The following is a 13,826-nucleotide window of genomic DNA, read 5'->3' as shown; positions in this document are numbered from 1 at the left end:
TGGAAGTAAACTCACCAACAACCTGTGTTATGCAGATGACATAACCTGCTTGCTGAAACTGAGGAGGATCTGAAGCATTTGCTATAGAAGGTCAAGGACTGCAGCCTTCAATATGGCTTGAAGCTCAGCATCAAAAAAGCAAAGATTCTCACCACTGGGCTGAGTGGCAGCATCATGATAGATGGTGAAGAGACTGAAATTGTTAACAGCTTCAGTTTGCCTGGCTCCACAATCAACACTCTTGGTACCAGCAGCCAGGAAATTAAAAGACGAACTGCACTGGGAAAGTTGGTTGCCAGAGACCTCTCCTAAGTACTGAAGAGCAATGATGTCAGTCTGGAGACTAAGATGCGCCTGATCCAGGCCAGCCTTTGCAATTACTTGCTATGCATCAGAATTCTATACAAGAATGACTTCATATTTATGTGCTGTAGTATATAGAGTACCTGTACTAGACTCTATTGGTTGTGTGATGAAATTCAAATTTTGGAATTAAAGTATCTTTTTTATTATTAGGTTTAGTATTGTTGTGTTGGTGATAAGGACCGAATATCCCATGGACTGCCAAAAGAACAAACAAATCTGTCTTAAAGGAAGTGCAACCGAAGTGTTCCTTAGAGGCAAGGATGGGGAAACTTCATCCCACTTTAGCCATATTTCCAGGAAGAACCAGCCCTTGGGGAGAAACATTAAGCTGGAAAGTAGAGAAAAGGTAAAGAGAGACCCTCACTCAGTGAGACATACTGACACAGCAAGTACCACATTGGGCTTGAGCACAAAGAGAATGTGAGTATGGTTGTTAGGATAACATAAGGCTCAGATCTGTTGTTCATAGGGTCATTACGAGTAGTAAATTATCAACTTGATGGCACCTAATAATAACTCTGTATTACTTAAAATAGCGAAGTAAATAAAAACACAAGTATCACTATAAGAGCTTTGGTTTGTTGTTGTTGCTGCTGAGGGCTAGATCTGGTATAAGATTTGTGGAAATTAACTAGATTAAATAGACTCCCTTTTAAAAATAGGGGTTTTTTTCTTTCTTTCATTCCTAGGAAACACTAATACCAATTATAACAAATATGTAATTCAAAACCAAATAAAAATATGTAGAACTTCTAATGACCTCCATGGTATAAATTTGCTTAAATAACCAAATGTCTTCCACTTCTATAAAACATATGTGGTTGATTTCAGTGTGAGAAAGACAGGTGAGGTTTTCTACGATATCTGAACATTCTTGTTCCAATTAGAGAACTTGTTGATATCCAGTAGTATGTGTCACTCCACCAATAACTTTTTAGAAAACAAAGTTGAAGGAACAAGTGGCAGTGATTTAAAAAATTACAAATTATATCATTAGGGAAAGCTCTGTACATATAATGGTAATGCCTGAATAAAGAACAAACAATCTTAAAAGGAAAGAAAGGAAATGAAGTACTAATTAAAATAAAAGAAGTGGAAACATTTTAAAAGGTTTCTATTCAGTTAACTAATAATGTTGTAACCAATTACTTAATTCAATGTAGAAAGACTTTAGACTGCAGCCTTTAATATGGATTGAAGCTCAACATCAAGAAAACAGATTCTCACCACTGGGATGACTGGCAGCATCATGATAGATGGTGAAGAGACTGACACTGATAACAGATTCAGTTTGCTTAGCTCCACAATCAACACTCTTGGTACCAGCAGCCAGGAAATTAAAAGATTTGCACTGGGAAAGTCTGCTGCCAGGGACTTCTCCACAGTACTGAAGAACAATGATGTCAGTCTTGTTATGCATCAGAAAGAGGAACAATGACTAGGAATAATAGAAGAACTGATGCCTTTGAGCTGTGGTGCTGGAGAACAGGTTTATCCTGGACGGGGTGAAAGTAGGCTGCTCCTTGGAGGCAAGGATTCTGAAGCTGCATCTGACATACTTTGGACATTTTGTGGAGGGGCAGTGTAAGAGAGGAAGATCTTGGATAAGATAGATTGACTCAGTGACTGGGTTAATATGAGTAGGTGTGTCAGAGACAATAAGGTTGGCTCAGGATAGAGCAGGGTTCCAAGATGTTGTACGTAGGGTTGCAAGGAACTCAGTGGCACATAACAACAACAATTGGGGTGAGAAGGTATCTCCTTTTGGTTTGCACCTATTATTGTCAGTGATTCTGAGCATTTCTTCATGTGTTCTGTTGGCCATCCAAATGTCTTTCTCTGTATAAAGTCTTTCTATGTCTTTTGCCCATTTTGTAATGTCTTTTTCTTGTGAAGGTCCTGTAGGATTCGATAAACTTTTTTTAATGAGACCTTTGTCTGAGATAGTATTGTCAAATGTTTCTTCCCAGTCAGTAGGTTTTCTCTTCACCCTGCTGGGAAAAAGTCTTAGCTACACACAGGGATTTAATCTTTAAAAGGTCTCGTTCTTCAATTTTATCCTCTCCTGGTTGTGTATTTGTCAGTCTCTTTATACCACAGGTGAGGCCTTCTAAGCTTGGTCCCACTTTGTCTCTTATGATCTTTATGGTTTGGTGCTTTACACCTGTCTCTGATCCATTTGAGTTGATTTTTGTGTATGGTGAGAGGCATGTACCCTACTTCAGCTTTCTGCAGGTAGCAGTCCAGTTTTGCCAGCACCATTTGTTGAGAAGAGTGTCATTTCTCCATTTGATAGGTTTTATTTGCTTGTTGAGTATCAGCTGATGGGTTAATTTCTAGGTTCTTGATTCCGTTCCATTGGTTTATGTGCTATCATTGTACCAGTATCATATTGTTCTGATTATTATAGCTGTAGGTTTTGAGGTCAGGGCATGCTATGTCTCCCACTTTATTCTTTTTTTTTTTAGACGTGCTTTGCTTATTCAGGGCTTCTTTCCTTTCCAAATAGACATGCCAAAGTCCTTTTCTATCTTTTTGAAAAATGAAATTGGTATCTGTATTGGGATTGTATTAAACATGCAGACTGCTTTGAGCAGGAATGTAATTTTCATTATATTGAGTCTTCCTATCTATATATAAGGAACATTTTTTCCATTCATTTAGGTCTTTTATTATTTCTCGCACCAGTGTTTTGTGGTTTTCTTTGTAAAGGACATTTGTGTCTCTAGTTAGGTTTATTACAGTCTCAATTTGTGGTTGGTTCTTGTAAATGGACAATGAATAAGGATGACAGGAAAAGAATTGAAAAGGAATTGACGCCTTTGAGCTGTGGTGTTGGAGAAGAGCACTGAACATCCCACAGACAGCCGAGAATGAACTTGGAGGGGGTGAGACTGGAAAGCTCTTTGGAGGCAAGAACGATGAGGCTTCACCTCACATATTTTGGACATGTTGATAGGAGGTGCTATTCCTTGGAGAAGGACAGGATGTTGGAAAGGGTGGACGGTCAGCGCAGGAGAGAAAGGCCCTCAATCATGTGGTGACATGGTGACTTACATGATGACTGCTGCAAATGGGCTCTTGTGTGTCAGGAAGAGTGAGGATGGCACAGGGCAGGACTGATTTCAGATCTCTTGTTCATAGGGTCACTATGAGTTGTACTCAACTCGATGGCACTTAACAACATTGTAAATGGTATAGTTTTCTTATTTTCCTTCTTTGTGTTTTATAACTGTAGAGGAATTCTACTACTTTTATATATTGATCTTGTATCTTTTCACGTCACTAAATTGGTCTACTAACTCCAAATATCTTCTGTATATAGCGAGTTTCACCATCTCTTTGCAGATCTGGATGCCTCTTCTTTCCCTTACCATATTGCCTTAGCAAGTACTTCCAGGACAATACTGAATAGGAGTGGTGACAGTGGGCATCCTTGTTTGGTTCCTGTTTGCAACAATTATTTTAGTCGAAATTACTTTCTATTCCTACTTTCTGAGTGTTTTAATCAGTGCTGGATTTTGTCAAAGATCTTTGCTGCATCAACTGCTAGGATCATGTGGTTCTTGTTAATTGCTTTATTAATGTGGTGAATTAAACAGATTGTTTTTCTTATGTTGAACCATCCTTGTATACCTGTTATGAATCCCACTTGGTCATGATAAATTATTTTTCTGTATGCTTTTGGATTCTATTGGCCAGAATTTCGTTAAGGATTTCTGTATCAATATTCTTTATAACTATTGGTCTGTTTTCCTTTTTTGGTAATATCTTTGCCTGATTTTGGTATTAGGGTTATGCTTGCTTCATTGAATGACTCTGGGAGTGTTCCTTCCTTTTCTATTTTTTTTTTAAATAATTTAATTGGTGGTAGATCTCTGAATGTTTGGTAGAATTTAGTCATAAAGCCATCTGCTTTAGGCCTTTTTTGTGGGGGAATCTTATTATCACCTGCTCAGTTTCTTCTTCTGCGAAGGATCTGTTCAAGTGTTCTATATTTGTCAATATCAATCTGGACAGAGCATGAGTTTCAAGGAATTTGTCCATTTCCTCTAAATTTTCAACTTTATCAGAGTATGTTGTTGTTGTTGATTGCCTTCTAGTCAAGCATGACTCAAAGTGACACTATAAACAAAAGGCTTGAAGTCCCTCTACGACATTTATCAAAGTTCATAGAGTTTCCAGAGGCATGTTGTTTAGGCAGTAGATGCCATTCCTATTTCCATATCAGAGTATAAGTTTTCATATCTGATAGTATAAATTTAATTTCATCTGGTTCTATTGTGATATCACCTCTATCATTTCTTAAATGAGCTATTTGTGTCTTCTCTTTTCATTCTCTGGTTGAGTTTGCCAGTTGTTGGTCAATTTTACTGACCCTTTTAAAAAAACAGCTCATGGTCTTGTTGATGGTTTCAATTTTATGTTTTCTATCTCACTGATTTCAGATCTTGTCCTTATAATTTCCTTTCTTCTAAAGGAGGTGGGGATAGATTCTTGTTCTTTTTCTGTTTGAGGTAGGTGTTGAGTTAGATCATTAATTTTGCTTTCTTCCTTCCTTTTTATGTGTGCCTACTGCCCCCTGAAGACTGCCTTAGCTGTATCCCAGAGAACGTTGTATTTACACTTGTTTTGAGAAACTTTATTTTTTTTCTGTCATCATATTGTGCCCTAGCAGAGTGTTATTAAAGCTTATTGGTGGTTTTATAAGCTTTCTCCTCTTGTGGTTAATTTCTAGTTTTACGGCATTGTGGTCTGAGAAGATACTTGTATTATTTCAATGGTTTTTTAATTTGCTGAGACTTTCTTTGTGTCCTAATACATGATCAATTCTGGAGAACATTCCATGTGTCCTTGAGAGGAAAAGTAAATTGACTTTTACGTGGGTGAAGTACCCTGAGTTCATCCACAAAGTCAAACTGATTGATTGTATAGTTTAGATCTTCTGCACCTTTGTTAAGTTTCTCAAGTTGACTTATCCTTTGGTGAGAGTGGCGTGTTAAAATTTCCTATCACTATTTTAGTGCTATTTCCTTTCATTTTATTAACCATTGTTTTACGTATTTCGCAGGTCTATCATTTGGTGCATAGATGTTGATCAAGGTTATTTCTTCTTCATTTACTGTGCCTTTAATCATTATAGAGTGTCCTTTTTTATTTTTTTATGGTAGTTTCCATTCTGAAGTCTATTTTATCAGAGATGAGTATTGCCACTTCTGCTTTTCACGGAATACTATTTGTTTGGTATCCACCACCCCCCTCGCCCCACCCCCAGCCTTTGATTTTTGAGTCTTTTTCTCCTCGTTTTTTAGATGTGTCTCTTATAGGCAACATATTGATGGGTTTTGGGTTTTGTTTTTTTCTATCCATTCTGCTACTCTTTTTCTCTTGATTGGTGCAGTAAGTCCATTCACATTAAGTATGATTATTGACAGGCCAGGTTATATCCTTGCCATTTTGCTATGTTTTTCTTTTGTTCCTGGTTACTATGGTACATCCAGTTTCATCTGATGACTCTGTGAAGGACTTCCCTTAAAATTTCTTGTAGCTTTGATCTTGTTTTCACAAATTCCTTAAGTTCCTTCTTTCCTTAAAATGACTTGATTTCTTCTTCATATTTGACGGACAGCTTTGCTGGGTATAGGATCCTTGGCTGGCAATTGTTTTCTTTCAATTTTCTGTATATGCCACCGCACTGTCTTCTTGCTCACATGGTTTCTGCTGAGAAATCAGAACTTAATCTACTTGTTTAGCCTTTGTAGGTGACTCCTTTTTTCCTCACACTGCTTTTCTATCTTTACTTTTTGTTTTGGAGAATTTGACTATGTCTTGATGTGTTCCTTTTTCAGTCTATTGTTGTTGTGTGTACCAGAGTCATAAATGACCCATGGCTGACCCTCAGGCAGGTTTTCAGAGTTAACTGCATGGAAGGAGATTGCCCATAGTTCTCCCATGGAGGAGCTGGTGGTCTCAAACTGCTTGTCTTTTGGGTAGCTGCACAGCTTCTTTCCACTAGGTAACCAGAGCTTCGTTCTAGTCTATTTCACATTCACTGAGCTTCTTGAATGTAGACTTTTCTGTTCTTCATAAATCCTGGGAAGTTTTCCTCTAGTGCCTCTTACACAATTTACTTGGTGACTTCTCTGCCCATCTCATGCTCTGGAATTCTAATCATATGTATTTTGTTCTTTTTGATGTCATCTCACATGATTCTAATGTTTTCTTAATTTCCTTTAAGTCTCATCTCTGATTTTTCTTCTAGTATACTATTTCATTTTTGGTTGGCTTCTTTCACTAAAGTGTTCAAGGTTTATCCACGTTGCAACATAAATCAGTACTTTACTCTTTTACGTGACCAAATAATACTCTCTCGAATATATAAAAAACCCACATTTCACTTATCCATTCATTAACTAATGGACACTTGGGTCATTTCCACCTTTTGACTGTGATGAACAAAGGTGCCATGTTCAAGTGTTTCTGTGGTGACATTTTTATAGGAGACAAAGCAAGGGAGGAACTAGTGTTCAATTCCAAAGATGGTGTTTTTCAATGGTCCAGGATCAAATGTTGAAAATTTTTTTGAGATAATACCAATAGCAAAAAGTAGTTTGTTAAAGTCCTTAATAGATAAAATACACGCATTTCTTTGTTTGTTTCACTGAAAATATAAGAAACTTAAGTGTACAAAGGCAGTAAGAAAGAAGCATACAAGATTCCTTTGCAGCAACACGCCAGCAAGCCTCCACTGGCAGAGAGATGGTGCTACACTTAGGATGTACAGACTAGGAATTAAATCTGGGTCTGGAGTTCTGGAAGATAAGAAATGTACCAATGAACTACCACAGCTGTCAGGGAAAAGAAGCAGAGCTCGCTCTGCACACCCAAAGCGTTAAGATAACATCTCAGCGAAGAGACAAGATAAAAAACCCAAAAGATCTTAAATTCCAAGGCAAAGAGTTTGAGGCTTTATCCTATAGTCATCAGGGAAAGTAATAAAGCTTTCTAAATATAAAATTATTAGGGAGCTCTGGTGGCCTAGTGGCAAGAAGCTGTACTACAATCTCGAAGGCAAGCAGTTCGAATCCACCAGATGCTCCATTGGAGAAGGAGAGGCAATCTAGTCCTGTGCCAGTTGGATCTGATTTAACAGTACATAAAAAGGAAAGAAAAAAAACATTAACTCTGAGATGTCATTTCATGGAAAAAAGCTACTGAACAACTACTGTATGCACTGCCACCTCAATGGTGTGTGGTTCAAAGAAATATGCCAGGTGCTCCATGGAGAAGGATGGGCAAACTCCTCTTGGATGTGATTAACTGCCTCGGAAAACCTACTGACAAATTAGCTGAGTCAGTTTTGATCTGACAACAGCAACCATATGAAAATCACTGAATCTGATACTATGAAAATAGACTGAATTAAACTTAGTCCTTGCCCTTTCAGAACTTAAGTTTTCAGAGGCAGAGAGCTATCTGTCTCTATTTATTACTTACATACTTACCCATCTTTCAGAATGGGCAATATATATTACTAAAAAAAAAAATTAAAACAGAAAAACTATTTTTAAAAGAGCAATATAAGGCTACTGTGCTTTCCAGTTTTAATTTGCCCATTATTTGGCAATGCTAACTGCTGAATGTATAAAAATAAAAAGATCTAACCTTTATCTTATAAAAATTTGGTTTAGATTCTGCAAACATACACATTTCTTGAGGAAAAAAATCCTGACAAATGGCATTTAAGGAGATAATACTCATCTAAGGCCTCTAACTTAATAGCAAAAAACAAGCAAGTACTTACTACTAACACTACTCACTCTTTTAAACATTTTACAAAAGCTAATTTATTCTCACAACAACCTTCTGAAAAAGGAGTAATTATATTGTAAGATTTTATTCATCTATTACAATACAGTATTTTGTTACCTTTTTTCAAGATCAGCTTTTAAAAAAAGCTGTAGTTACCATCTCATTCCCACCAGCATACAAACATACTGGGATTTCTGCCATTACAAAGAAATCCTCTTAAGTTCATATCCCTTCTACATACCATTTTCCTGACTCTTTCATAGCAAACTCCTTGAAAGAACTGTTTAGGGAGCAGAGAAGAGAGAAGAAAACCAAAGAACTAGTGGGTCTGCAAGCTTCCGGTTCCGTGATCCTGAGAGAGCTGGAGGGTGTCGGCTATTGCTGCTGACCACTCTGAAAGGGATCACAACACAAAAGCCCCTGAAAGAGTGGAGAAAATGTGAAAGAGAACTCAAAATCCTAAGAACCACCTTACTAGTCTGACACGGATTGGTTGGACTAAAGAACTCCAGTCCTTAGTCATCCTTCAGGTCGGGAATGGAAATCACCCCCATGACTCAACTCTCAGACAAACAAGAAACAAAATACTAAACCCAATGCCACTGAGTTGATTCTGACTCACAGTGACCCTGTATCGGATGCAGAGGTTGCAAATCCTTACAGGAGGGGATCACCCGTCCCTTAGTGCGACTGGTGGAGTTGATGCCCTTGCCCCTCTGTTAGCAGCCTGACACTTGATGTACTATGTCACCAGGAGTGTCAGCCAACAAAGGACAGAGCAAGAGAAGGCGATCAATAACACCAGAGAGGAATCCACTTCTCAGACTAAGCAACTATAGGAGGCTGAGGAAGTAGTATTTGCCCTGAGATAAAGTTCAGAAGGTGGAAAGGGATATAAAAGATGAACAGACACAGGAAACACCAGGAAGAAGTGGGAAGAACTATCAAGTCTGCAATGAAATGTGCATGAATGACTACAGGGAAAACAGACTGATCTGTTAACTTTTACTCAAATCACAAGAAAAAATTAAAAGAAAGTTGCCTCCAACCTTCCTTCTCCCTAGTCCTTTTGAGCTATTATTCCAAAAAAGGCTTTCACCACTGATACTAATGAAGTCACTCAAAAAAAGTTTGCATATGATCTCAAAATATTGTGTTATTGTTTTGCTGCTGTCTACCAAAGAGTCAGAACCAACCTACAGCTGACCCTCTGGCAGTTTTTGTTTTGTTTTGTTTTTATTATTCATGTTAATGAAAGTTTACAGAGACTTTGGATTTCCATTCATTCACTGTTATACTTTCCTCCCTGCCCACCCCTCCCCACACCCCAGTTAGCTCTTCTCTTTGAAAAGTAAAAGAAAAATTCTTTCATTGTTACACAATCCCTCCCCGCAAGCCCACCCCACTGTGCAGCCTTCACTCTGGACTCGGCAGGTTGTCAGAGGCAGTAAATCCAGTTAATCGCATGGGAGGAGACGGTCCATCCTTCTGGAGCAGCTGGTGGCCTTGAACTCCATGCCTTCAGGACTGCAATGTAGCTTCTTGCCACTGAGGCCACCAGAGCTAAATTATTAAATCTAACAGAGCAAAATATTAAATCTAATTTTTCTTTTTCAGCCCTCGACATCCTTGAAATATCTTCTTTACTTGTATTCAAAACCCCCAAACTACACTGGAATTTATTTTTAGGTACCAGCTGCTGCTCCTCAGTCTTCTATGCTGGGTCTTCCACAGCTTGACAATTTCTAACCATCCCAGTACTCCAGCCTTGGTCCTCAGACTGCTTCTTTTTCCTTACTAGATATGTTCTCTTACTATTCTCATACAGTCCAATTGTTACACAGTCTCACCAGCAGGGGGGATTATTTTTGTTTATTTTGTTTACTGCTGAATCCCTCTGCACCTAAAACAGGTGCTCAAAAAATATTTGTTGAATGAGTGAATGGACAGATATACAATAAATGACTTTAAATCTATATATAAACAACTCTCCACTTTATATCTTTTGCCTGTCTAGAACTCTAGGTATATTCAACCATATATTTGCTATCTCTATGAGTGTGTTTGAGACGGCGATGTTGACACAGGATAGAACGGCATTTAAGGCTCCTGTACATAGGGTCACTATGAGTCACAAGCGACTCGATGGCACATACAATAACAACAACTTAGATATGGAGGGAGCTCTGTGGTGGCTTGATGGTAAGGAGTTGTGCTGGTAACCCAAAGGTATATGGTTCAAATACACCAGCTGATCTGCGGGAGAAAAATGGGCAATCTCTTTTCACGCAATTAAAGGTCTCTGAAAACCTTCTGGAGGGCCAGCTCAGGGTCAGTTCTGATTGAACAGTGCAGGGAGCTGAGCTGCTAAGTCAAAGGCAGTCTGAATTCACTAGTTGCTCCTTGAAAGAAAGATGGGTCGGTTCGAATCCACCAGATGCTCTGCTGGAGAAGGAGGGGCAATCTCCTCCTGTACTAGTCAATCTAATTTGACGGTACACACACACACACACACACACACACACACAAAGAAACTTTTTTAAAAGAAAGAAAGAAAGAAAGATGAGTAATCTCCTCCCACGAGGTGTTAAACCTCGGAAATCCACTGGAGGGTCATGAGACAGTTCTGACCGAATGCCAATGAGTTTGAGTTCTGACTTGGATAGGTAATGTTGTTCTTAGGTGCTGTCAAGTCAACTCTGACTGATAGAGACCCTATGAACAGCAGCTTGGAACCTTGCCTACTATGCCATCTTCATCATCTCTGTGTCAACCCATCTCGCCGAGGGTCTTCCTGTCTTTGACTCTCAAACTCAACAAGTTCAAAAGAGAACTTCAATCCCCTTTTCAACAGCTTCTTTCTTAACTCCTTTTTAGTCTCTCATGAGAAAAATGAAGGTATCATTCTCAACTCAATCTCTTTCATTCCACATATCCAATCTGCAAACAAATACTGTAAGTTCCATCTTCAAAACAGACCCAGTAAGTGACTCACCACATCCATTATCACCATGGTCCAAGCCCTTAGCCTTGATCATCTTTCTTTGATCTTTCATTGCATGAAAGCAATAGTTCCTAAAGGATCTGCTTTTTTGGCGACCTCCATTCCCCACTCCCACTCCTAAGACTGTTCATAGAATCATAGCCAGAGAAAATGTTTTCAAACAGATCACATCACATTTCTGCTCACAACTCTGCAATTATTTTTACTTTTAGAGTGAAAACCCCCAAATTTTGACAAGTACCTATAAAGCTCTACTCAGTATGACCCTATCACATCTCTGGCTTCATCTACTGAAGCAACTGCCCCATAGAGCTTCCAATGTGGTAATCTGTGCCGAAACAAACTGCCTCATTTTTATGCTGAGGAGTTCAATCTTTATGCTGGTGGGTTCAAACCACAAACCTCCTGGCTTGCAGCTGACTGCTTTAACCACCCCTCTTTTAAGCTGAAGTCACACTGACCTCCTCTGCCGTGAGCAAGCAAACTCCCGCCTCAGGACTTTTTCCTAACTGTTCCCTGCGCCTGGAATGTACTTCCCCTGGAGACACATATTTCATCACCTTTCAGTGTTTGCTCAAATACCACCTTATCTGTAAGCCTTTTTCCTTTGATCACCAAGTTTGAAACTGTCATCCCAATATTGCGTTCCTTAGGCCTTTGCTCTATTTTTCCACATAGCACTTACTATCTCCTAGAAAACACCCTCCTAAAGGGGGAATAAAAAAGCACAAAAAAAAAAACCCCGACCAAAAAAAACCAAAACCCAAAACAAAGAACCTAAAAATAACCACACGTTGTACTTTCAGGGACAAAAGATCAAAGGGGACAGAAACTGTCTGCTTGCTGCCCCATTGCTGGCATTTACAGCTGCGCCCGGAATAGAACGGGTGATCAATAACCTGTTGCACAGATTAGACCCGGGCCACCAGGGAGTCCAACAAATTCAATCACCCAGCTTGGTATTTCAGGAAAAGGACATCAAGATTGTCTGGGATTCCTTCCAGTTCTCTGATCCCTAGAAGGCCAGTGCGTCTCACTTCAACAGGAAGAGTGTCCTTTGTCTCCTTAACCACAAGGAGGAGTGGAGAGAGAGAGAAGGGGGGAGAGAGAGAGCTGGCGGAGCCAAGTCACCAAATGCTGCTTCCCTGCTTTTCCGACAGTCACCTCAAGGTGGAAGGCAAAACGCAGGGAGGCGAAGCGTGGAAATGAACGGTGGTTCTCCACGCGAGGAGTTGCCCACGCACGCAAACGTAAATAGGGAAAAAAACCCCAACAATCCTCTCCGATGTCCTACAGGCTGCAAAGCATGAAAAGAGTGTTTCTTGAACTCAGGTCCTGAGGCTTTGCCATCCACGCAAGGGCCTCCTAGGAGCACAGGGAGAGACGTATGCAACTCAGGGCAGCCGGCCAGGGTGTGCCGGGGAGGTCAACACCCTGTGGCCAGCGCCAGAGACGTCAAGTCTAGATCAGTGGACATTTAGCATGCAGCACCCCCAGCTTTGACACGTTTCAAGCCAGGAGACCCCCGGGGCTGGGGAGGGGGCGACAAGATTTCTCGCGATGTGTCCGATCGCACTGCCCAAACCCCCGCACGCGCGTCCCTCGGGCTGGTGACTCACCGCCACCTGTTGATCCCCACGTTGGAGGAGCCGGCGAACCAGGGGTCGAGGATGTAGACGCAGCGGATGGTGTCGGCACCCTGGATGCACTCCTTCAGGGCCGGGTTGTCGTGCAGCCGGAGCCCCTTTCGGAACCAGTGCACCGCGTTCACCCCCATGCCGGCGCCCAGCGAGTCGGCGCCCACCGACTCCAGAGAGGAATTCAGGAGAGGAGCAGGGTCCGGCTCATAGCCGACACCTTCGCTTCCAGGAGAATCGGCGTAGCCGGGGAGTGAGGAAGGGGCGGCGGAGCGGGGAGTGGGACGGGAGGACCGGCGGGCGCGGAAGGCGCGCTCGGAAGATGAATGGAGGCTGCCCCGTCCCGCGGGGACGCCCTTTAGGACCCGGCGCCGGCCGCCAGCCCCGGGCCGCGATGCATAATAACTTCAAGGGCCTCGGAGCCCCCGAGGACAAGCAAGTTCCAGGAGCCCGAGCCGCCACGACGGCCCGCGCCTGCACGGCCGGCCCCGGGAGGTTCGTCACGGAAACCTCGCCCCGAGGCGGCCCCCCCGGAGAAAGCGGCCCGCCGCAGGTGAGTCGCCAAGAGCACGGAGAAGGGATTCGGCCGCGATCAGCCAAGCTGCCTCGGAGCCCGGCAGAGACGCGCTGAGGATGGAAGGCAGAGGCGGTGGTCGACGACGCTGGACGGTTGCCGGTGGGTGACCGATCCCGAGGCTGCCCTGGTGACTCCGCCGCCGCGGCCACCGCGTCAGCGGCCTAAGCCCCGCCCCCGGCTCCTCATTGGCGATCACGCGCCCCACGTGACCACCGGCACCTCACGTTTCTGAAGTGTGTTTACTACACTGGCTCTGGCTGGCAATCTGCGCGTGTTTCGGTCGCTTCTGGACGGCAGCAGCCGCTCAGGACTGCCGATCTTCACCCTGATGCTGGGATCCCTGCCTCTGGTCCTTTCTTTAGCCTTCTGGTCACCGTCCCCACTGGCGCCAACAATGACCACAGGCCCCATGTGAGGAAAGGCTTAGCCC

At 41.9% G+C, this 13,826-nt stretch overlaps 1 protein-coding gene across 1 annotated transcript in view; it reads right to left on the bottom strand.

The window, feature by feature from the left end:
• The window catches only part of CRY1 (cryptochrome circadian clock 1), a 143,472-nt gene extending 130,513 nt beyond the window's left edge, over positions 1-12,959 (bottom strand). Inside the window, exons 1-2 of the mRNA XM_006897551.1 lie at positions 12,802-12,959; positions 8,499-8,598 (exon numbers count right to left, since the gene is read on the bottom strand). Coding sequence (XP_006897613.1) covers positions 8,499-8,598; positions 12,802-12,959 — 258 coding nt within the window. The remainder of the gene's footprint in view (positions 1-8,498; positions 8,599-12,801) is intronic.
• Positions 12,960-13,826: the final 867 nt, after the last annotated feature.

This window comes from Elephantulus edwardii, unplaced genomic scaffold (genome assembly GCF_000299155.1).
Source record: "Elephantulus edwardii isolate Elephantulus edwardi_28Jun2011 unplaced genomic scaffold, EleEdw1.0 scaffold00211, whole genome shotgun sequence".
In the NCBI taxonomy this organism is placed as follows: Eukaryota; Metazoa; Chordata; class Mammalia; order Macroscelidea; family Macroscelididae; genus Elephantulus; species Elephantulus edwardii.
Note: the sequence above shows the minus strand (reverse complement) of the source record. Positions and strands in the feature narration are given on the sequence as shown.